The 25,862-nt window shown below is 37.8% G+C and overlaps 1 protein-coding gene across 1 annotated transcript; it reads left to right on the forward strand.

The window, feature by feature from the left end:
- Positions 1 to 801: 801 nt before the first annotated feature.
- UFL1 (UFM1 specific ligase 1) lies at positions 802 to 25,317 on the forward strand. The gene is made up of 19 exons (XM_075087308.1): positions 802 to 976; positions 1,745 to 1,890; positions 2,737 to 2,765; positions 3,525 to 3,622; positions 4,486 to 4,600; positions 5,811 to 5,941; positions 6,842 to 6,900; positions 11,007 to 11,153; positions 12,275 to 12,450; positions 13,161 to 13,340; positions 13,712 to 13,832; positions 16,603 to 16,725; positions 18,482 to 18,602; positions 19,547 to 19,710; positions 20,845 to 20,975; positions 21,118 to 21,198; positions 21,952 to 22,037; positions 22,467 to 22,647; positions 23,354 to 25,317. The coding sequence occupies exons 1-19, from the start codon at positions 900 to 902 to the stop codon at positions 23,564 to 23,566; spliced, it is 2,379 nt and encodes a 792-aa protein (XP_074943409.1). The 5' UTR covers positions 802 to 899; the 3' UTR covers positions 23,567 to 25,317.
- Positions 25,318 to 25,862: the final 545 nt, after the last annotated feature.

A 25,862-nucleotide genomic window follows, 5' to 3' on the forward strand; every position in this document is an offset into this window, starting at 1 on the left:
TTCTCCCAGGTTACTAGCGACAGGATGAGAGGAAATGGTGTCAAGCTGCATCACTGGAGGTTTAGATTGGCTGTTAGGAAAAATTTCTTTATTGAAAGAGTGGTCAGGCACTGGAAGAGGCTGCCCAGAGAGGTGTTGGAGTCACCATCCCTGGAGGTGTTCAAAAAACGTGTAGATGTGGCACTTCAGGGAATGGTTTAGGAGGCATGGTGGTGTTGGGTTGATGGCTGGACTTGATGAACCTGGAGGTCTCTTCCAACCTTAATGATTCTATGATTTGAAGTCAACTTCGTCGAACAGCTGAAAACATCGTTAAAACTGTGTGGCTGACCTCTGCTCTGACAGCTAAATAAATTCAGCCCACCCCTCACTGCATGATAGCAGTGCCTTTAAGTACCACACTTCTAGTCTAAATTTCATTTCGGTTTTCAGTAATGTCAGTTTCTAATGTTGCTCATGTTTCCACAAATCCGCTGAAAACTCAGCTTAAATTTCAGACCAAGCTTTAGCCCCTGCCCTGAAGTAGACAGCATGGCGGCAGCAGGCGAGGCACGCTGCCCAGGCCTGCACTGGCAGGATGCGTCCCGCCTGCATCCCTGTCAGCCATGATGGCTTTGTGCCAGGCCTCGCTGCTGACAACACGGTGGGCCTTCTCTCGCGGCTGCCTCCACCGTGCTCCAGCTGCTGGGGTAAGGCCCGCGAGGGGAAACCGCTTTTTTCCTTTTTCCTTCGTTTTTGGTTTGGTTTGGTTTTTTTTTTTTTTAATGATCGGGGCAAGCGCCGGGGCGGCTCCCTCCCGGCAGGCGGCGCTGTGGGCGGCGGCCGCGGCGAGGAGGCCTGTCCCCGCTCGCTGCCCGTAGCAGGCCCGGCGGGGGCTGACGTGTCGCGGCGGGGCGGCGATGGCGGCCGCCTGGGAGGAGATCCGGCGCCTGGCCGCTGATTTCCAGCGGGCGCAGTTTGCCGAGGTGGCCCACAGGTGAGCAGCGGGGAGGCACCGGTAACCGCCGCGGCCCGTGGGGCCCGCCGCCTGCCGCTGCGGGCGGCCTGTCCGCGACCCCTCCCTCCCCTCCCCGCGAGGCGGCCCTCTCTCCCCCACGCCGCCCCTGTCCTGACAGACAGACAGGCAGCGGGGTGCGGGTGGGGCTCAGCCCGGCATTGCCCCTCCGCCGCCCCGCGTGTCAGTGCCTGCGGGCGCCGAAGGGGCGTCGGGAGCCCCAGGGGGCACGTGCAGGGCCGCGAAGTTGCCCCGGCGTGCGATCGCCGTTGGGCTCGAGCTGCCGAACGTCGTCACGGCTCCAGTGCTCCGTTCCTGCCTTATGTGGTGTTGAGTAGTTGAGCTGTTGCCCAAAACTTGTTTGTAATAAAGAAAAAAAAATCCCAAAGGAGCAAAAAAAGCCTAAAACCAAAAGGACGAAAGGATCAAAGACACAAATTCTGTCAGCACAACCGTTCCCACTTTCACGGGCGGGTGCGTTCTTATAGCAAGAGGGGCTGGCAGCTGCTTGGGAGAAGAATAAAAGTTGTTTTAGAGAGGTGAACCACATAAGTGAAGCCATATGGATGATTTGCGGGGACGATAAGTAAGATACTGAAATTAGGTTTTTGTTTTAAAAAGTATTCACACAGAAAAGCAAAGTAATCGTCATTGTACTCCCTGTGATTAGCATTTTTGAAACATCGATGTAAAGATGACTTTAGCAAGTGCTTACTTAGAGTAACTGATTATTCCTTATGCTGCTGATAGATTGTCAGAACGGAACTGTATAGAAATTGTCACTAAACTGATTGCGGAAAAGCAGTTGGAAGTAGTGCACACACTCGATGGAAAAGAGTATGTCACTCCAGCACAGATTAGTAGGGAGATCCGGGATGAGCTTCACGTTTGTGGTGGTAAGTGTGGCATTTGCTTTCTTCCTCTGGATTTGGAAGTTAATTTTGAATGCTACAGAAAGAATTTGAAAGTTTTCTCCAGTACCCTTAACCATGCAAAAAAGTGAGCTTGCTTCCTATTGCATCATCTACACATTCATTCACCTACTATTATTTTATTTTCATTTTATAGTAATAATATTATTTTTAAGCTGTCATTGTCAGGTATTTTATTTTACCAGTATGAAGAACCATCTGCTTTGTAAGTTCTGACTTAAATATATAAGGAAGCAAATAGGCTTCAAACTGCTTTTTGTCAGCAGGTTTCATGAGAAGAGAGTGTATTGTACTTGTTATATTTAAGAGTGAAAATTAACTCCCTTATTATGTTCATACAGATAAGTCATTTTCTTATGATTACCACGAGTGTGCCTCAGTTTGTGTTATGACATGGTGTATCATATCAGTGTGACAGCTTGAATTAAATTTAAAGTTGCTGGGTTTTGTTAGTAGCAGCATGCAAAGGCAGAAAGTTTTGGTAATCTCTGGCTTGATACTCATGGACTAGTGGTCAAATTTAGATCAGCATCAAGGCAAAAACTAATTGGGAGGGAGATTGATTAGTGATTTTTACTTCTGGGATTTCTGTATTGGATTGTCAGCAAGGCGGTAGGGTAGAACATTATGGGATATCTAGCGCTGACCACCTGTAGTTTCTGTGATTTGACAATATATAAAGTTGAAGTTGGTTTACTTTTCCTACAAAAAAGCAACGAAGAAATATTTTGTACAAGATGGACTATGTTATATTCTAAATCTGTTCAGATGCTTTATATACTAAAAGTATATTTGTACTTTCTTTTGAAGGTCGAGTAAACATTGTTGACTTACAACAGGTAACTTTTTAGTAATAAAAACCTATGTACTTCTTTCTTTTCTTCACCATGTATATTGTAAATATGGAGTTCATCAATTATACTCCAGCTAAATTATTTTTTTAAAAGAGAACAAACTTTATGAAGAGCTGGTAGCTCATGTCAGCGCACTGCAGATTACTCAATCAATCCATTGAGTGCTTTATCGAAAGCTCCTGTCTGCTTAATGATAATCTAGGACCTCTGAAATCACCACTAAAGTATACAGATTTTCTTTATGAACTCTTCCTTTGTAAACTAAGGGGGGCATACAGAAAAGAAATATGTTTCCCATTTAAATTTAAAGCTTCAGGAGCATGCATAATTAACTTTGCATGCCTCTCTGGATCCCTCTTCCTTCATTAATCTCTTGTCTCCACTGATCTTTATCCTCCAGTAGTCTCTCTCTGTGACTAATTTTCCCTTCTGGCTTGAGTAAAATTACTTGGAATCAGAATACCTTTCTGACAGGCAATTTAGTACTTTCTGTTCATAACTTTCTGGAATTTTTTGTTATATAGGTTTCTTTTAACCTTGTCACAGTTGCAAAGAGAGCTTTTTCCTCCTAAAGCATTGCTGCTTTATTCCAAATCAGATTAACTGCATATGTATGCAGTAGTAGAGAAAAATAAGATCAGCTTTACTCAAGACATAGAAATATGTAAGTATAATGTCTCAGTGTTTGAGAAATAATTTCATTTTAAAGTTCTGATAAGATGTTTTGTTGGGATTTTTTTTTAGGTAATAAATGTGGACCTTCTGCACATTGAAAACAGAGCAAATGACATCGTTAAATCTGAAAAAACTATTCAGCTTGTGCTGGGACAGCTTATAAATGAGTGAGTACTTTCAGGAGCAATATGTATAATTCACATCTCTGTTATTTTTTAAAATTCAGGCTAAAGGATGGTCAGCCTTTGTTGCTTCTGAAGTGAAATACATTTTTCTTGACTGCTACTAGGGCTGCTTGGTGGTGATCAGTGCTTCTTTTCCAAATGGCAAGTGAGGCCTGACTCAGCAGAGCACCCAGTGAATCCATGGAGCAAAGGCCTTACTGAAGGTCTCTGCCCAGTATCCTTCACTTGAGAGGCTTAATTTCTTACCCAGTGTCTTTGCGTACAGCAGCCAGATCTCATTTTGCTCTGTGGCTTTGCTGGCTGCCTCTGCTGTTGACAAACCCTCTCATTCTTTCCCACCTCTTGCTTTACCTCACAACCCTAAGATGTATAAGCAAGTTATTTCGTGGCATTCGGCACACTAATAACCACTAAAGTAATACACTTCTGGGGTTGTCTCTATTATTGATTGTGCTGCAGGATTTATTCTTGTCAAAGAACGTGAAGTTCCTGGCTCTCTTGAAATAATTAAGACCTATCGTGCTCACTAAAGCTCTTTTCTAAGTCCCATTGACATATGATGTTTTTCTGTTCCTGCTTTTCGACAGTTTTATACAGCAGATAAATGGCCAATTTTAATACTAGCCACCTGGTTAACAGGCTTTTTTAAAAAAACAAAAACAAACACATTTTCGCTGAAGTTGTTCTCCTTTATTCATTGAAAATAACTTTTAGTTTATTTTTGCAAAGTTGTAAAAGGTAGAGGTGTAGTGCCAGGTCAATTAATAATTCAGCATGTGGCTACCAGGTTGATCTTGAATTTCACACTTAATGTGTTGGGGATTTTCCTCTTGTTTTTAAATAAGGAGTTACCTCGATCAATTAGCAGAAGAAATAAATGATAAACTACAGGAAACTGGCCAGGTGACAATATCGGAACTCTGCAAGACGTATGACCTTCCAGGAGACTTCCTGATACAGGTGATGCAAGCCACCAACCTAGCAAATGTAGAATTGATTGTGTTCGCCTTCTTTTGTTATCTTTGCCGTATCCATGGCTTTAATTTGGATGAGCTGCTTGTCATTCTAAGCAGGAAGGCATTAGATACATAAAGGCTGCAGTGTAACGGCTGTTCACAGATAGAGGTTGATGTTTGCCTTTTCACTACTGGGCAAAACTTCTTCAGAATCTTTATGACTGTTATGAACATATTAGGATTAGTAATGTTAGAAAGAGGTTAGATTAGTGTAAGATCTGAAAATTTAAGTTTGAAATTTTAAAGATGTAGGGGTAATTTCGTCAGTCTCATGAGCTATGCAGGAAGCAGAAATACAATGGTAGAGACCTTTCAGTTTATACACAAAAGGTAAAATAAACATTCTTTTCTAGAAGCTGAAACTAGTCATTCAGAGTAGAAACAACAAACTGTTTACCTTTGTGTCTTTTGTGGTGTTTAAAAGGATTAGAGAGAATTCTCTCACCGCTGTTGACTTTCAGTCAAGTTTGGATTTTGTTTGGAAGATACTTTTTTCAAAGGGTAATCCTGTGGCATGTGTTAGTTGAACAGTCATATTAGGTACCACATCCAACCTTGTTGACTCTCAATTTATGAGCAGATTTCCTCTAGTATTTGTTGCATGGTCAGCTTTTCTACAAAAAACATTTCTAACATACAAAAGTTATTACATGGTTTCTCTTTGTTTCCTTGGCAGTATTTCCTGGGTTTAGTTCACTTTGCAAGGATGCACGCTTATAAACTGTTTGCACCTCTTTCTTCTGTGTTTATTGTTGCTAATCTTTATCTTGACTGTTTTAAAAAATGGATAGTGAATTCGTCCCCCACTTCTTCATACAAAGTTAATACAAAGTTAGATCTTAGTTTTCATTATGCATCTCCAAACCATACTTATTTCTTTTGCAAAGTTTTCTTTCATGATTAGATACACATATATCTGATAGGAGAGGGCATTGTTAGGAAAGCTGAATTCCCTGAAGTTTGGAGTGTGGGCCAAGTAAGACATATTCTCATTATACCTACATAATAATTTCCACTTGTAGTCCTCATTTCTGAATATTTTGTCTGTCTTAGCAAAACTAATTTACTGATCTGTTAAAACAGATTTTTTGATTAATTTTTGTTTAACATCATCAATATGCAATTTTAGCACTCATCCCAGTTTCTATTTACAGGCATTATCCAGGCGTTTGGGTAGAATTATTCATGGACAACTAGACCAGGAAAACCGTGGGGTGATTTTTACAGAAGCCTTTGTGTCCCGGCATCGAGCACGCATTCGTGGTCTCTTCACTGCAATCACTCGGTAAATTGCAACACCTGTTATATGAGGACAAGGGGGAATGGACACAAGTTGCTCTTGGGGAGATTCCGATTGGACACCAGAGGGAAATTTTTCACAGTGAGGACAGTCAACCATTGGAATAATCTCCCCATGAAAGTGCTTGACTCCACGACATTGGACACTTTTAAGACTGAGCTGGACAGGGTGCTGGACCGTCTTGTCTAGACTGTGCTCTTCCTAGAAAGGTTGGACTAGATGATCCCTGAGGTTCCTTCCAACCTGTGATTCTGTGATATTAAAATATTTTTACCATAGGTCTTTGTGGACCAAATCCACTTGCAATTGCAAAAGAAAAGAAAATAAAGACCTACGGATAGATTTCTTTTAAGTGTAGTTCAGTTCCTGTTGTGAAATATTTAGTTGTATTAGACGCACTTTTTTGAAATGGGGACCTCTTTTTGAAAGGAGAACAAGGAAAGTGTAACAGTATACAATATGCTTAAGTTTTTTGGCTGAAGAAAATGTTATTCAGTAGTTCTTTCTTTTATGTGGAGAGTATCTATCTTCATTGTCATTGCACTGCTCCTCAGTCAATTACGTACTGATGCCTACCCACTACGTGTGATTATAGATAATTTTTTCTTATTAAATCAATAACCTTCTGTGTCGATTTATATGAAGATAAAAACTTGGGAAAGCAAAAGTTTCCTTACAGTAATTATTGCAGCTTTGTTATAAGATATAACTTCATAGTAATTCAAAATTAAAACCTTGTAAGCTGTGTTAAACATCAGTGTAGCATCCTGGAGCTAAGATATTATGTAGTTTTGTCTGTCTGGAGTAACGTCTCTTATTTCCAGATTCTCCACATCAATTTCAGGTCATTAATTTATGTTGGTTTGTTTTTCTCTTTTTTCCAAGGCCTACATCTGTAAGTAACTTGATCAGTCGGTATGGATTTCAAGAACATTTACTTTACTGTGAGTTCCATTCAGACTGTTTTGTATTTTTATTAGTTAATTTATAGATTCTTCATTACTAGAAGTATGCTTTCAAAGAAGCATTTTAGTATATAGCCTTAATTCTGGAATAAAGAGCAATATGTTTCTTCTGTTCAGTGTAAAAAGTGTTAAACCTTTTGTGCTATCCATAACTGAAGAGATGTTCTCTGTATCTGAAGCAATGAAAGCATATGTTGGCGAAATGCCTCTGGGGGAAGAATGATGCAAGAAGTACAGTACTCATTTTGTCATCTGCTTTGTTATTTGCCCATTGCTCCTGGCAGTTTTATCAGTGAAGCACACAAAAAGGGACAGATTTTATGTAGCCAAATGGCATTAACTGCTCTGGATTTTATTTATTGACTTTCCCCTGTGATAGCAGAGGCAGAGCTTTTGTTATGCTCTTAGTTAAATGTCTTTATATGCTAAGAGATAAAGCATATCCTTAAACAGTTTGCTTTTATTTTCTGCAAGTTCCTTTTTTAAATAGAAATGCGTAAAGATTTTGTATCCAAATGCTGAAACTTTTAGGTGGTACATAATTGTTTCTCACTTCTAATGTCGCAGCTTTTCTTTGACTACCCCTTCCTGTCTGTCCAAAATGCTGCTTCAAGCATCATTAGTCTTGTATGCTGGCTGACCAAGTGCTACTGGTCTTTAAAATACTTTAATGGTTTTCCATCTCTTCTCATGAAAGTTAATATTTCTCATTTGTTTGATTGGGTCTTTCTGCCTTCAGGGCATTGCACACTTTAACTCAACTATAACTGCTTTCCTTCTTGTTCTTTGCAACAAGCTTATTCATTAAAAACTAAAATCTTAGCATTTAAATATGATCATATAAACACTCTACTTTCATATAATCAGTTTAAGGTTTCCTCCCTTTTTTTTTTTTTTTTGAATGTGCCATCCAGGTACTCATAGATTAAAGGCAAATCTGTTCAGCTGCATTATAGTAATGTTACAGTACCCAACAAGTTTCAGTATGCAGTTACAGTCTTTTTCAAACAGGTCCTGCAAGTACATGATCATGTTTTGCTCATGTACAGTGTTAATGTGAACTGGAGTTCTAGTGTTTTCCTGTCACCAGTAATCATCACGATGGCTGAGTGTATTTCTAGTACTTTCTTGGGGGGTTTTTTAGTGAATTTGTGCATCTTTTCCTTTAGTTTTTCTAACTGTATTTCATTTACTCTGCAGTTTCATAAGTTTCAAAGAGCTTTTTACTCACTGACAGCACACATTTGATTTTATTCTATCCATTAGCTGAGATACCATTTCAATTTCACAAATGCTGGAAACTTGAAAAATATCTCTTAATGATCGTTGTGTATACTCTTCGCTTCACTTTTTATGTTTGTCATTATTAGCAATGCATTTTAAAGTGGTCTTTGTCAGTTTTATGTCTCTTCCAGGAAAAAAAAAATCAGTGTACTGTTTGTATAATTTACAAACAGCTTATTATTTAGTCAATACTGAGTGTTAGCCAAGATAAACGATAGTGCATGTATCTGTGCTACTATTTATTTAAGCTGGCATGAAGTTATGATAGAAAATAATTTTAGAAATGAGAAACCATTTAAGTTAAAACAGTAATTACAAAGCATAATGAAATCACAGATGTTCTTCATTTCTGGATATTGTGTTGCTGATGTAGGACAAACTTGGAGGGACACTTATCATCTTTGCCAGACTTTGACAGAGGCCTGCTAGGACACTGCAAACTACTCAATCACCTTGAAAAATACGTGTGAGATTACAATAGTTCTGCAGAGATCCTGTTGTTTTGTTTTAAAACGAAAGACTACCTAGGCATTATTTTAGTAGGGGCTGTGAAATCTCCTATGAAAGCACCTTCTCTGCCCTGGAGTTTTAGACCTGGCACTTGAAATAATAAAAAAAATTAATTGCCATCTTTATTTCTCCCCTTCTCTAAAGAATCCAGTTCATTGCTAGTGCTTCACAAAATTGTTTGAAAATCTATTAAAGTTTTACTCTTTTCCCAAAAATTTTGAATAAAAACAAGTTGAGACTGCAAACAGAGAACCAAACTGGCTGACAGTGGCTTAAGTAGAATAGCCAAGTTGACTCTGTTTTCTAGCATTGCCAAGCCATGCTGCATGATATTTGAAAAATCATGGCAGTCAGGTGAAGTCCCTGGTGACTGGAAAAAGGGAAACATTGCTCCCATTTTTAAAAAGGGTACAAAGGAGGACCCTGGGAACTACTGACCTGTCAGCCTCACCTCTGTGCCTGGGAAGATCATGGAACAGATCCTCCTAGAAGCTATGCTAAGGCACATGGAGGACAGGGAAGTGATTTGAGGCAGCCAGCATGGTTTCACCAAGGGCAAGTCCTGCCTGACCAACCTCGTGGCTTTCTGCGATGGAGTGACTACCATCAGTGGACAAGGGAAGAGCTACAGATGTCATCTATCTGGGCTTCTGTAAGGCCTTTGACATGATCCCCCACAACATCCTTCTCTCTAAATTGGAGAGATATGGATTTGATGGATGGACTGTTCGGTGGATGAGCGATTGGTTGGATAGTCACATCCAGAGGCTAGTGATAATAGCTCAGTGTCCACATGGAGATCAGTGACAATGGTGTCCCTCAGGGGTCCATATTCGGACCAGTGCTGTTTAATATCTTCATCGGTGACATAGTGGGATTGAGTACACCCTCAGCAAGTTTGCAGACAACACCAAGCTGAGTGGTGCGGTTGACACGCCTGAGGGACAGGGTGCCACCCAGAGGGACCTGGACAAGCTCAAGAAATGGGCCCATGTGAACATCATGACCAAGATGGCCCTGTGTGAGCAAGGCCAAGTGCAGGGTCCTACACCTGAGTCGGGGCAACCTCCGGTATCAGTACAGGCTGGGGGATGAACAGATTGAGATCTGCCCTGCAGAGAAGGACGTGGGGGTACTGGTGGACAAAGAGCTGGACATGAGCCAACAATGTGCACTTGCAGCCCAGAAGGCCAACCATATCCTGGGCTGCATCAAAAGAAGAATGGCCAGCAGGTCGAAGGAGGTGATTTTGCCGCTCTACTCTGCTCTGGAGAGACCCCACCCAGAGTGCTGTGTCCAGCTCTGGAGTCCTCAACACATGAAAGACAAGGACCTGTTGGAGCAGGTCCAGAGAAGGGCCACAAAAATGATCAAAGGGCTGGAGCACCTCTCCTGTGAGGACAGGCTGAGAGAGTTGGGGTTGTTCAGCCTGGAGAAGGCTGCGGGGAGACCTTATTGCAGCCTTTCAGTACTTAAAGGGGCCTTATAAAAGATGGGGACAGACTTTTTAGTAGGGCCTGTTGAAATAGGACAAGGCGTGATGGTTTTAAACTAAAAAAGGGTAGTTTAGACTAGATATAAGGAAGAAATTTTTTACACTGAGGGTGGTGAAATGCTGGAACAGGTTGCCCAGAGAGGTGGTTGATGCTCCATCCCTGGAAACGTTGAAGGCCAGGTTGGACAGGGCTTGGAGCAACCTGATCTAGTTGAAGATGTCCCTGCTCATCTCAGGGGAGTTGGACTAGATGACCTTTAAAGGTCCCTTCCAACCCAAACTATTCTATGATCTGTGATTGGCAACAGTGCGAACATTATAAACCATGAAGATGGTCAGCAGTAGGCGGTTGTCACATCTGTGCAGTTTAGGTAGCAATTTTTGATGTCATTTTAGTGTGTTCAGATCTCTTTTCCATGTTGGTTAACATAAAAACAGTGAATTCCAAGAGAACATTATTAGTAAAATGCTCATATATTTTATTGTCTGCCCAGAGAAAGATTCTTTTATGACTGCATTTTCGAAATTAAAAGCTGAAACTGTCCAGGTATATGTTCAATAAAAAGCATTTTGATCCTGTCATTGTGGCTCGCTCTTTTGAAACATATGATTTCCAGATCTTTTATCAAGACATTCTCATAAGCATTAAAAATAATTGATAGAACTTGGAAATGTTTCACTAGAACAAGCACAAACAACTAATGGGTGGGAAAAGAGAAGAAACAAAAATAATTGCTATATTTTGATTAACGGATATATCAAAGTGGAAAATATCACTTCATTTATTTTCTTGTAGCTGTGCTGGAAGAACTTGTTAACACTGGTCGTCTAAAAGGCACTGTGGTTGGTGGGAGGCAGGATAAGGCTGTGTTTGTTCCAGATATCTATGCCAGAACGCAGAGCAACTGGGTGGATTCCTTTTTCAAGCAGAATGGTTACTTAGGTAATTAATCTATATTCTCATAGATAAAATATCTTTCTAAAACTAGTTTAGGTAATTGGTCTTTACCCTAGAATGACTCCTCCACAATAAGTGGAAATCAATATAGTAGTTGATAAAAGACCATCTTGCTTATGTGTGTTACTTTATCACAAAGAACCATATTTCAGCAGAGACAACCATACTGCTAAAGAGTAACTTTAGTTCTCACAAGCAGTTACAAATGATACTTCTATTGCTGTTCTGAAAACACTTCGTAGACCATTGAATGATCATGTTTGACCCACACAGTTGGAGTTTCAGTCCAGGTGTCCAGATTACAACGGAACTTTGGCTGCTAATAGTCCAGATAGCCAAGTGTGCAGTGCACAGGAAGAACCTTTCCCAAAATAAGATTTGTAGAACTGGAGTGGGTAGCACTAGTGTCCTGATTTGAATCCAAACAAGTCTATCTAACTTAAAGCTGGATGATGCTGGATGATGGCGTTTTAAAACAGGATCTATGGGAAAATGTCGACCTGAATAAACAGAGGAATGTGCCCATATGGTCCCAAAGGGCCAGTCCCTAACTAACAGTTAGTCTTGCATTTTGAAAAGGTTCAGCATAATTTACTGTAGTAGTAGTAAGTGTTTCTGTAATATTGCTTGACTGATAGAGTATCTGCAAAATCTTTGAATGTTTTCGGAACATCTAAGTATAAACTGCCAAATAGTTGAAATGCTTTGCTTGTGAGGCATTGTGCAATTCTACGAGTATATTGGAGTAACTTTTGGAAAGAAAACATTTTGACATTATATATATTGTAAATATTGTTCATGTTGTATTAGAATACTTTGGAAAGATATAATTGCAAAGATAAACTTAATGATATAGGAATCTGAAAAAAAAATGTTTTTTTCCAAAACTCAATGTCCATGATTTAGTCTTCATATTTATATTAAGTATATTTAGGTGTAGCTTGTACTGAACTAAGTTTTAGGTCAGCATCAGCTTGAGACTTTATTTACTTGTATAAAAACTATATGTAATTATTTTTTTCCTGCTTTCAAAAAAAAATTACCACATAAGATCCTGTATGTACATGAAGGCACTTAAATGTAAGAGACATGTAACTATTTTATAGAATTCGATGCGTTGTACAGACTTGGCATCCCTGACCCAGCAGGCTACGTTAAAAAAAGATACAAGTCCACACAACTCTTATTTCTGAGAGCAGCTTGTGTTTGTCAAGAAATTGTGGATCAAGTTGAAGCCTCTGTAGAAGAAGCCATCAGCTCTGGAAACTGGATAGATGTAGCAGTAAGCAATCCTTTCGGTTGTTCTTGGATTTATTTATTTAGTCTTATTTTTGTGTCAGGTGATACTTTATTGAAACTACATGTACACATAATGAAAATTCCATGTTGTCAAAGAAGAATATTCAGTTTAAGTAAAATAAGTAAAAAGGCATTATTTGCCTTTAAGTTGGTCTAAGCAAAAGCGGGATAGATTAGTGTTCGGTTGATAGATACCTAGAACTAACTTTCATTTCAAAATTAGTGCTAATATATTCTGCTAAAGAGCAATATATTTCTGTGAGGGGTATTTTTGAAAAAAGTATAAACTTAACTGTTAGGACAGTTTTGGTAAGCAGAGGGATATTAGCCATTTTGTCCTAGCTAAATCCTGATTTCAGGCCTTTACAGCACTGCTTTGTCACTTGTAAGGAGGCCTGCTGTTGTTTTGTGTTTGGTGTTACTCTGTGTCTGTTGAGCTGCATTTTTAAGAAATTGCCAGGCGTTTTCCCAGAGCTAACACATATTCTAGAGCAATATTGATTTGGGAGATCAGAAGATTTAAACTACTGTTTACTCTTAAATTACTAGTTTAATTTTAAAAGCGCAATATATTCTAAATAGTTAGCAGACATCAGATGGTGTTTGTGGATTCTGTTTATCCACGTACAAATATGTCTGTCCATTCTAGAACAGATTATTGTATGTAAATGATTTTGATTTTCTTTGCCCTAGACTCTTCTGCCCAGCTCATTGTCAGTTGAAGATGTTGGGATTTTGCTTCAGCAAGTGATGAGATCTTTAAACAAAAATTCTTCAGGTTTAGTCTTCAGTGACACCATTGTGGTCAGTGAGAAATTTCTAAGCAGCTGTGCTGATCTGTTTTCTGATATGATGCAACAGAAAGCTGAAAAGGTACAGGTGTTTTTTTATTGGTCAAGATGCATTATACATTGAGTGTTAGAGTATAGTTTATGTGACCTTCTATTTGCTTCTCATCTGAAACACAGCTTGAGAAGAAGGGCAAAAATGAAGAGAAGGTTTTTATATGTAATCAGTGTAATTTAATATATATGCAGTTGCACTCGGGGAACACCATCACGCTAACAGTATGATCACATGCTGAATTTTGAAGAGAAGAATAAATATCTTTGCATGTGTTGCAGTTGGAAAACATGGTATTAGATTAATATACTTTAAAATGGCCAGTGGCTTAAATGTTTCCGTATGTATGTTTTGCTGCTGTGTATATCTTTTTCCTATTAAGTGCCTGTTCTTTGTTCTAGGAAATGAAAAATAACCCTGTCAATTTAATCACTGAAGAAGATTTAAAACAGGCTTCTGGTTTAGAGAATTCATATGCTAATAAAAAGGACAAAAAGGATGAAAGAAGAAAGAAAGCAACAGGTGAGGCGTCAATATTTAGCTTAAGCCAAAAAAAAAAAAGGCTTCTTTATCCTTGCAGATATGCAACTATAAAGTTACTATATTTTGTATTCCATTAGTTGCCTCCAGTCTCTTGCTGAAGATATTTAAGAAATAGTCCAACCAATTCTCGTCATTATACTGTAGGTGTAGATATAGCTGAGCTGTGTCCATAAGAGCTAATTTCAGATTTAGAATTGCAGAGGGAGTACCATAAAGATATCCTGAGTTAGCCCAACACGAGGCAGATGGCTTTAGAAGCAAGGAATCCATGTTCGTTTATTAGTGTGTATGGTGTGGTCACATAAGATTGAGTTGTGCAACGAGGACTGACCAAACCAGTATTGGCTCAGGGACCTCTGTACCATTTTTTTATTACACAGTGTAGATACACTCTCATTCTCCACTTTTCAGGGATCCAGGAAAATTAAAATAATAGTCTTGAGAAGTTAGTTCCAAAATCACTCTGTCTAAATTGAGAAGTGAGGTATCAAAATGGGGTTTTTGGAGAATATTGTACATCTTTTCTGCAAATCCCATGCCAGACAATTTTCTGTTGTTTGCACACGTAGCAGTTATTTGGAGATTCACATAGCTTACTTTAAGGTATATTCTGAGTTAAATTAATCCCAAGCCTCACCCCGTTTGTGTGGTGGCTGTTTAGTACAGGTTTTAATTACAGATTTTTAATTATAGAATCAAAATGTGTGGGTTTAACCCTTTCAAATCTTTCTGGTTTTTAAAACATTATTCAGACTAAAGACTGGATTTTCAGTCTCAAAAACTATGTGGTTCTTGTGTTGCTACAGCACAGCTGAGCAATCTGTTGAACTCACATGCAGAGTTTTATGCACTACTGAAAGTACTGGGATTAGAGCACTGATGCATCTAGCTTAATTGAATATACATATCTGTAAATAAAACATTACATTTTACTCTTAAAAAAGCCATGATTGAGCTGACATGGAAACTAAACTTACTCTTGCCACCAGAGACAGCAGATTTTTCTAGACCATAGTTGAGGCAGAGAAGCTTGAACTTTAATGGAACTGTCATAAATAGAATGCCATCAGTTTGCAGCCCCCTGAGGAGTGAGACTCTACTGAGCAGGTACTACATGTCTAGACACATTCATACCTGCAGGTAACGTGCTGCACCATCAGCAAGCACTACCCTGAAGTGTTTTTTTAATGGACTGTTAGGTGTATTACCTCAAAACAATCAACATCACCGTTCAAGGATTAGATGTTGCTAACTGCATATTGGCAGAATGTGCCCACTATCACATTGCCTGTCTTAAGGTCTGTGCACGACTATATCAATATCTGTTGTTTAAGTGTAACCTGATGTGGTGTAGTGTTAATGCAGTTCATGCAGATATGGATTCTGCCATGTATTGGATTCGTGGAAATTTTCAAGATAAATTCTGTGCTGTCTATTTATAACATCATTTGCAACAGTGTTACAGGCAAGTACCTGTAGAGGCATATACTCTTGACATCCTTTCTGTAGGTTACAGCCATGTAGCCTGTTGACATAAAATATGGCTTTTCTGGCAGTAGTCTCTTTTGCTTCATCTCTCTCTGGATAAGATCTTGACTGCAGATTGCGGCTTTTTCTGTATGGCTATTAAAGTGGAATACAGAATGAAGGGAGCTTCTTTCCAAAATAACTAGTATATTGCACAGTTGACGAACAGTTTGTATCTGCTCAGCTGAATGCAGTCACATTTCAGATAAGCTTGTGAAAATCACCAACTCAGAGAGTCTCACAAGTACACGCTCCGCTGCTAGCTCCAACTGAACTAGTTTGCTGTTCCTGCAAAGTAATGCTTAAAAATCCATCTATAGCATGTAACAGATGCAGTTAGCTTTGAGAGTAGTACCATCTTGTCTTTGTGTTAACTTCTTCTAAATGATTGTACTGTTACATAATGTAGTTACTTGAAATCCTGGACTTTATATTTAAATGGAAAATAACTACTTTCTCAAGACTTAGTGCACGTATAGATAATTTCTTTCAAGTGAAAAAAAGAAGGGGACAAGCTCTGAAAATAGGGAAACAAACAGCACAACATTTACCTAGTGGAGAAGGACTGTATTACAAATTGAGATCCTCTCTGCAGTGTGAATACATGGATTATGGGACCAATGAACTAAGTAAATCGTTATGTTTGTCAGAACTGGAACATCTCATTGCTTTATAGTCATCTAGGAATAGTCGAAAAAGAATTAGTGTTTTAGTTAATTGAATGCACGCTTCCAAGGATATTTTGGATGAATGTGTATTACATAGGATTCTTTCTCTGAAAGTTAACAAATTACATTATCTGAAATATTTTTGAGTAGCTCAGTTATTCAGCATCGCTGAATAAAAATGCTAAATGCTGTTTTCAGCCAACAGAAAATCTCCCATTACGTTATGGACTCTCATATCTCATCTGTATTCAGCTGGAAAAATATATTGCTCTTTTTTTTTTAAATAATATGTACATTTGATACGATTAGTATTTGTGTTTATTAATGACGTCAGCTTAAACAAAGGTTTGATTCAGCTGTTTTTTTTTCTTAAGAATGAAACTTATGTCCCTGAGATTCTGGAACATGTATTGTGGGTTACATTTAGAATAAGGTGGTGTTTTTTAAAAATTAGCATTAACAAGTAACACAGATAAATTACTACAATGTTGTAAACTTTTTAAAGTGCTACAACTTTACTGTGTACTAAGAGAGAGTGCTGTGTACTCCACCAGAGGGCAGTGGAAGCGTGAGAGGAGGAGGAGGCGGTAATGCTAGAGAGATCAAGATTAAGAAAACCAAGAAGAAGGGAAGAAAGGATGCTGACAGCGATGAAGAGTTGCAAGCAGCTAGCACAGGTTTGTCGTTTTATTTTGGGCACTACCTATTCATAGTGACGTGTTTGTGTCACTTTCTTTTCCACATCCCTCTTTTTCCCCACTGTATTGATAAGGTCAGGTAAAATATCAAAGATGATGAGAATACTGTTTATTTAGAATTGTGTCAGTGGATATGATGTTGCTATTTAAATGAAATGGACATATCTTATTCACTGAAAACTAAAACTTAGTCTTAGAAATTTAAGTAAAGGGCATGAGAGCATTAGATTTTAAAATTTGATTTTATGTAGGAAATGCCTTAGATTTCAAGATGAATGTTATACTTGGTTTCTTAACGCCTGCTGCATAGTGTATGATAAATGGAGAGTTTCTCATCCAGTTCCAAAGCTTAATTAGCTTAAATTAACAAAGTAGGTACCTGGAAGGCCTTGTCTGTTTCGCTTGTTTTAGATGTGTATTACATGATGAGTTTGAATCGCTCCCTATTGGTGCCCATTTCTCTACCTTTAGTGTTTGGAGAAGGAGCGTGGATGGCTTCCTCCAAAGTAAACACCTACATTGTTAGACTTTTAGCAAACAGTGGTTGCAAATGAAACAGTCCTAATTATGTGTACTTCCATTTTATATATAGTATCTAGATTTTCAGTGATGACTGAAAAATACTTTTAAACATCATGTTTGAAGTTGTGAAGTACAGCATCTTAATTTTGTATGATACTACTCTCATAGGTTACTGTAGTTCACATATAAAGGAAGTTATTCTTCCAGACTCCTCAGTTACTGAGTAAAACAGTGTTAAATCACCTTTTTTTTTTTTTTTGGTGTAACCTTTCATTTTTTACATTGTTCCTGCTTGTATTGCTGCAGTGATAAATAGATTGAACCAAAATCCCAAGATAAATTCAGATGTAACCATTCAACTATAAATAAGACCCTTCCAAAACCTGATTTAAGCTCCCTTTTCACGTTTTTGTATAGCCTTGTACGTTGTTCATTGCTGCTGTGGCACAACTAGGCACATCACTGATTCCCATTCATTCAGTTACCTTATGTGCAGAATAAATCTGTTTTATGTTACGTCGGGAACATGGAATGCCTGGCCTTTTCTGGTTCCCTGTCATCATCGTAAATCTCATCCATATATGTAAAAACTAAATTCTGCAGCATGCAGACAAACTTCGTATTTTGTCCAGAGCCAAAATACAGATGCAGTAATTCATACGCATTTACAAGCAGCATGTAAGTTGATTTTATTATTGGAAGTTCTTGTCTGGTTTAATATTCTTGCTTTTTCCTGTCTCAAATTCTACACTGTAACCTCAAGTTTAGGATACCCTCCATTACATGACTTTGTACCTTACTAAATGGGGTTATCAAAAACAACAACCTTGTGAAATCCTTCAAATAGGGATGTGCTGTTCAGTTTGGGCAGTTTAAAAGAACTATTTGGTTTTGGTGACATCATCATTTCTAAACGAATGGATATGCCAGGCAGTTTGAAATCCCTCACCAAAAATGCATGTCGTCATATACTACTTCAGTTGCTTATTACAGAAAACAACTTTGAAGTGATCAAAAGAGAAATTTTGTCAGTTTTTCATATGTGTAGAAGTTAACTGTCATGTGGAGTCATCCCTTTTTTTGCACTCTTGGTAATGCGCTACTTCTGTGGAGGTTTGGACTTTGAGGCATTTCAGTGTCTCATGCCACAGAGTAACTGCAGCAAAACTAAGTATAACATTTTCTCAATTAATGTTGCTCATGGCCACTACAGGTAGGAACAAGCAGCCGGAGTTCCCTTTCATGTCACAAGAGGAAATTCAGGATGTTTTGAAGACCCACATGCAGGATTGCCCTGAAGAGCTTATTACAGAACTTGCTGAACATCTAATAAGGTAATTTCAGTAATTCAACTGGAGTTACAAAGTCTGTGATTCACTTCAGATGAATCTTCTCTTCAATCTGTTTTCTTGCTTAGAAAAAATATTTTGCTGAGGGAAGTGAACCACAATATTCTTTTTCTGTACAGCTTCATGTTACATACTTGCTTATGTCATGCTGACACGGTGATAAGAAATAATGCTTCTGCTTAGCAGTAGGTGGTTCTGCACCCTTTGTCAGCAAGCATATTTTCAGGTTCATGGGTATATATCCACCCCCTTACACTGATCCATGTTGGGGTTTCACCAGTCCCATCTTCTGTACAGCCTTTGGTATATGTTCATGTTCCCTGTCTTTTGTGGCTCTGCTAGGTCAGCAAACTGATCTAAGCAGAGAGAAAGAACTTCTAAAAGATGTTCTGTACAGGAGACAGGATGTGAATATGTGTGTTCAGGGCAAAAAGGACATGATGGAACTGTAAAAGCCCTGGAGTAAAAGCTTGGAGTGCAATGGTAACTGCATCTTTAGAAGGGCCTGTGTTATTTTAATGCAGCTTAAGTCTTCCCCTCTTACAGCTCTTACTGATCTGAAATTTTTCCACAAACCCTTGAAAGAGTTTGTGAATAGCGTTGCTTCTGGAAATCTTTTCTGTCTTTCATCTTGTTCCCATTTAGGAGTTGTTATGAGTTAAAACCTTTGCAAGCATTTACATACCATGCATACTGTAACTCATAGTACTTCTGCAATTACAAAAGTACATTTTAATTTCCTACTGCTTTTTTTCTGATTTCAATTATTTGCTTATTATTTATCTTACCATTCTGTGGCATTCACATCCCATTCATTTACTGTGTAACGAGGTAGCTTTCTCTATTGCTGATATATTTGGAAAAACCTTCTACAGTTTTACGCTTTGCTTAATGTTCCCTTTTTCTGCTTTCCTCTTCCCTCTTCTAAGACCTTTAACAAAAACTTACCAGGAAGTTGTGCGTTCCGTTTTTACATCTTCAACGTCTTCCTCTGGAGCTAGCAGAAGACAGACTATGAAGGACTTGCAGGAGGAATTCTCAAACTTGTACAACAACATTCGGTTATTTGAAAAGGGAACAAAGCATTTCACAGGTACAATAAATACATTCTTTAAAAAATTAATATGCTCCTTCAAGGATGTTGAATTTATTCCAGAATCTACATTCAAGGACAAAGAAGAGCAACAGTTTAAAAAGGAGAAACTTAGAGATGTGTTTACACTGCCCAACACTGACCTTACGCTAGAATGCATTGCTTTGCATGCTTACTGAAACATATTCTCTTTATTTCATATCCATAGTCTGTTGTGTCTTCTGTCAAGATAATTGTGGGTTCCTGTCCTTCCTTCCAAAGTGTTTGCATCCCTACCCAGTTTTTATTGTCAGGGGAGGAGGGGGAGGGGGAAATAGTAAGCTTACTTCATTCTGTCACCTGTGCCACTAATGAAATAATTTAATACTGCCTGATTCTAAGAAGCCCCCGTTAAAACCTCTTTTAGGTTTGATACTGAAAGTAGCTGCTCCCTGAGGGCTGTTTTTCAAAAAGGTGTAGATTCATTTTGCAGTAGGTTACTTTGTAAGGTGTCGTCTCTAGCTATCTGTATTTTGTGACAGAAAAGTAGCATTAGGAAAATTATTGTAGATATTTCCAAGATTCTCTGCTGTATTCAGCTTTCTTCTAAAACTTTCTCTGTGGAAAACTTAAAACAAAAGGAAACACTAGCAACCCCCTCCACCCCCCGATATTGCTATGTTTAAGAATAAATTGAATTATTTCCCATTAGCCTCTGTTCTTGTACATGTGTTCTGTAGCCTCTTTTTCTAAAATTCTACTGTTTCAGTCTTAAGTCACGTGCCTGCTCTTCTGTTTAACTGCTTGTCCTGTCAACTTCTCCTTTACATACTTTTTACCTGTTGATGAATAGCAATGGTTGTTCATTAGTGGTTCAGGAGGATTGTACAGGGACCAGTTACTGCTTATACAGGTACACCTTTGAAATATTAAAAATGCATTAAAATGCACTTACAGACCTGAAATCTCGCATTTTTCACTGACGAATGTTCCATAAGCAACAACAAATGAGGGATGTTGGCTTTATGCATCCAGATAACTTTCTCGTCCCACTCAGGGTTGATGGAGTCTGTGTTGTAGCAAGTGCTGTGATAACTGTCATATGAATCAGGTAACTATAATAAGTTACTTTTAATCGCTTATTTCTTTTAACAGATGAGACTCAGACTAACCTTGCCAAACACCTGCTGAAGACTGTCTGTACAGACATTACAAATCTTATTTTCAACTTCCTAGCATCTGATTCAATGATGACAACAGAAAATTATTTTACAATCACAAGTGAGGTACACAGATAACAGTTTCTTTTTAACAGTCTCAAGTAGATCAGTGATGTTTATTTAATTTTTAATTATCTTCTGTTTAAATATGCCTACAGCTAAAGTGGTAATTAATATTACAGATTATTTCCATTCTTGTCTCATATAGGTCCGGACCAAGATTTTAGGTAAATTGCCAGAAGACACCAAAGGTCCTTTAACTAAACTGCATACGTCTCTGAATGGCAAGGTAAAGTGAACCAGAGTCTTTGATTTCAGATTTTCTATTCTGATGATACAATGCTAATAAACAGCTGACATACACAGTGTAGTACATAACTGCTCCTGCTGTGAAGGATGAAAGCAAAGGCATCTTCTGAATTTTTGTAAGTCAGTGAGAGTACGTACATTTTCATAGCTGTGAATTTTAAGAGAAAAGGTGATCTTACATTTTGATACTGATAGTCACCTAGATCTTTGCTTCCGGATGGAATCCGGTGTATCTTTTATGTGCAGGTGAGAAAAGCTGAGAGAGAATCTGCAGTTTACAGTGGTTGATGTTTCTTGTATTTTGTTTCTGATTGTTCTGCCTTGTATTTCTTAACTAATAAAATCCTGGATATTTAAAAAAAAAAAAAACAAACACCCTCAGATTATGACAGCGTAAGTACAAAGAAGGTAATTTATTAATTCATTTAAGCAAAAGGCCATACTGATGTTTCTTAAGAAAAAATATATATCTAAGTAATTGTAGAACATGTATTCCTTTTTTAATTCAATTTTTAAGACTAATGGATTATAGTTAGTTTAAGTATTTAACTGTATGAACTATTGGAAGATGAATAAAGATAATTCCTATTAAATACTTTTTACTTTCTCCACTTTTCCATAGTTTATTCCAAATGTATTCACAGTCATCTCTTTGTGTGATCAATTGTGAACAGTAGTTAACTTTCTAATACTCTGCTAACACGGTCTAAATATTTCTATCATTTTTTAATAGAGTATAGAAGATTTTCTTTCATGCCTTGATTCTGCGGTGGATATTTGTGGTATTATGGTGAAAAAAGGAGACAAAAAGAAGGAAAGGTACCCTGTTCTGTGCACAGAATGTGAAATGTAGCTCTGTTGCTGCACAAAATGTTAGATGGTTAGTTTGGCAGCAGTCACACAGAATGTGTAAGAGGCAGTCTTTCTTTCCAAACTGTTTAACTGAAAAGTACAAAAACAAGTAGTCCTAATTCCGTTGGACGAGGAGGAGGGGAGAATTCATATGTAGCTAATTTGCTTGACTCGCTGCTTACTACAACATAGTTTATAAATTCTTTAGGGGGCTTTCAAAATCTGAGCTACACCAGTGCTAGCTTTTTTTCCCTAATGTGGAATTTCACATAAAGAAATAGAGGAGAAAATTAAAATTAAAATTAATTGAAGTTAGATACATTTTAGAGTCTATTATCAGCTACTATAAGACAGAATGAAAAACATATTTTTATATAATGTATTCCTGTTCCTTAGGCAAGTCCTGTTTCAGCATAGACAAGCTCTGATTGAACAGCTAAAAGTCACCGAAGACCCAGCTCTTGTTCTGCACCTGACATCAGTACTGTTATTTCAGTTTTCAACCCACTGTATGCTTCATGCACCAGGAAGATCAGTACCACAGATCATTAATTTCCTGAGTGGCAAGATCCCAGAGGTATTCCTTTCTAGCTTTTTAAGGGAAAAGTACCTTTTTTTCTATGACAGAACATAACAGTTGTGCCTTATACTATTTCTGCTTCATAAGAGAGGCACCTTTGTGTTTCATGTCTAATCATTACCTTATGTGCAGGATATACAACTTCTCTGATCTGTATTGTATTTCAAATCTACCATTTCAAGGAACTGTCTTCAATATTTTTTAATAAAATTATATATCAATCTCTTATTAGTACTGTAGCTTTTGCCTTTATCCACAGAGACAGCTATGTATTGGGGGATGTTGTAATTCTTACAACTGAAAATTTTCACATTGCTTCCTCCCAGCTAGAGCATGGTTGCTTTTTAAACTTTTCTAATTCCATTTTAAAGAAAGATATACCTCTTCAAAAGTAAAAATACTGAAATTCTATATTCTAAACTGTCAAAACTAGTGATGTTTACTAACTGCTTTGCTTTCCTGCTTCAGCGGTTAATTGTCCTGTTCTTGCAGCATGGATGCACTTTCATTTTTCTGCCTCTCTGAATGTTTCTCAGAAATTAGGTTGCAAAATACCATGATGGAAATATATTTATGTATCACTAACCCTCTTTAGGCAAGAATGGGAGAACGCTTTTTCAAAAATTCAATCTTTCATTAAAGGTCTGTGTACCTTCTCCGTAACATTGACGTTCCTTTGTTTTGTCCTGCTTTTTCCCCTCAGGATCAGCATTCTCTGTTGGTCAAATACCAGGGATTAGTAGTGAAACAGTTGATCAGCCAGACTAAGAAAACTGAACATGGAGACGGTGACACAAAAGATAACCTGGAAGAGGAGGAAGGAGCAGATACCATTCGAAAAGAGCTCCAGGAAATCACTGCCTCTATCAAAGATCTTGTTCTCAGACCTAGGAAATCTTCTGTAACAGAGGAATAAAATTATTATTCAGTGCATTCACATCCATGATACAGTCAAATTTTATTATTTTTTTTAATCCTGAACAGGGGGATAGCAGAAAATGCTTGACAAACTTTAAAATTTGACTTCTAACAATTGCAGATCACAGCCAGGGAACAGTTACTGGGTGATGGTGGCAAATGGAGTTTTGTTATGTACTACTACAGTGTATGTGTAACACACATTAAATGTAGATGTGACGGAGCACAGTTGTGGACACCTTGGGTATGAAACTAGTGGTTTTTAATTGGCATCTTCATGTGAGGCCTCAAGAAATGGTTATTCTACAAATAACAGTGTATTCTGTTCCATACACACACAGGCTTACAGTTTTATTTCTCTGATTTGGATTTATAGTGATCTAATTATTGCATATAAGTGTATATAAGCCTGTATATCTTAATTTCAAATACTAATTTTGAAACATATCCTGATACCTAATACCAACAAAAGGCCATCTTTACTTTTTTATATCCTTAGGGGATGTTTTCAGCCTCTGTTCACTGGGCCACAAAAGTAAAACCACTGAGTACAAGCGTATATTGCTAAACCTAAGAGAAGTGGCCCAGTACCAATGTGAGTTTCTAAATATTCTGAAAGCTTATGCAAATCAGTGCACTCGTGCTATTTATGTATTCTGTTAATGTCCACAATAGCAGTTAATTTGAAACTTGTAATTTGGACGGAGGAGGTGGTACCCTTTTGCACTGGTGTTTTGGGAGTGGATAAATACTGTTATACCTGCCATATTTTACATGCTACATGTTCACTCAGCGGATTTGTTGAGGTCTTAGTCCAGTTCCCATAGCAGTTAGAAGCGCTTGCTTGCGTTCTGTTGGCTCCTTGAGAGAACTTGTGGTATTCTGTTTATCCTGAGTTTCTTGAAAAGAATTTATTTTATGATAAACTTTATAGACTGAAATACTGGCTAAAGTCTTTCCCTCAAGTTTTTTACCAGCCTTATTTTTACATGAGTGGTACTTTATGTCTTCAGGAAAGTGGAAAATGTGCAAAATAGATTTCTGCCACTATTAATGACATAATTCTTTTATGTCAAAAGAAATGTGCTTCTAACTTATTTTTAAGTGAAGATAATTTTCAAACCAGAAATATTCTAGTTGCAATGCTTCAGTAACGCCCATTGATTTCATGCATCTAATTTCAGGTTTTTGCATGAAATCAAGTTTGAGTGGTAAGAGAAGAAATAGAGTTCTTTTCATGAAAAATGCCATTCACCCCTTCTTGCAAGCCCAAATTTGCAACAAATGAAAGTTGAAGAGGGCAAGTATGGAAGCTCGGTAACAGATTAACCAAGGTTACGTTCATTTTGGTGAGGTAAAAATTGAATTTTATGTATATGTAGTTTAAGAAAGCTCACATGGATGCTGGTCTTTTACCAACTGTAAGGCAACACAACTTTCCAGTTGTAAGGCAGAAGAAAAGGTAGTTGTTTCTCTTTCCTTGGCCAGAAGCTACTGTAGCTAACAGTAAAGGACAATGAGGAGTAAGAGATGAAAAATACTCAGGCTGTTTAACTTTAAGAAATGGAGTTTGCATACAGGGAATAGGTTTGATTTCTTGTTATTTAGCCAGAAGAATAATTAGGTTCCTGTACTGAATGTAAACAATTTTATATGACATTGACCTGGTTTGTAAATAATATGCCGTATGACATTCTGTATCCAAATATGAAATTATTTTAATAACATTAAATGATGAATTTAAAATGCCTTCTGTTGACTTAACCAGTGGTTGATCATCTTGCAACCTGCAGCTTTCAAACAGCAATTGGTAATGCGCACCATTTGATTTAACGTGCCATTGTGAGTGTCCCTGTGTTTTTGTTTGATACTATTTTATGCTGGAATAATAGTGAACTACTTATAAAATTTACTACATCATGTGTTAGACTTGATATATTGTAGCCAATGTTATAAGAATGATAAAAAATATATATTCTTTGAAGTAGAGGGAAGGACTAAAATTCAGAGATACCTTCTGGCTACTAACAGAATTCAAGGAGACACAGGTTGGAAAACCTTCCCAGATATTTTTGTTGTCTCTGAGACGTGGAAAGTCAGTCTTTATTTTATGATATAGAAGTATTTTAAAAGAGAAAGAAAAGGAATATTCACAGTTTCCTATTTTCCTAGTTGGTGGGTTTTTTTTCCTTTCCCTAGGAGGAATGTATGCAGGAGGAAGAGTAATCTTGTCTTGGAAATCAGAGGCTCAGTTCACAGAACAAAACTGCCCTTCGAAATATCTAGGAAAATGA

The sequence above is a fragment of the Phalacrocorax aristotelis genome, chromosome 3 (assembly GCF_949628215.1).
Source record: "Phalacrocorax aristotelis chromosome 3, bGulAri2.1, whole genome shotgun sequence".
NCBI classification, from domain to species: domain Eukaryota; kingdom Metazoa; phylum Chordata; class Aves; order Suliformes; family Phalacrocoracidae; genus Phalacrocorax; species Phalacrocorax aristotelis.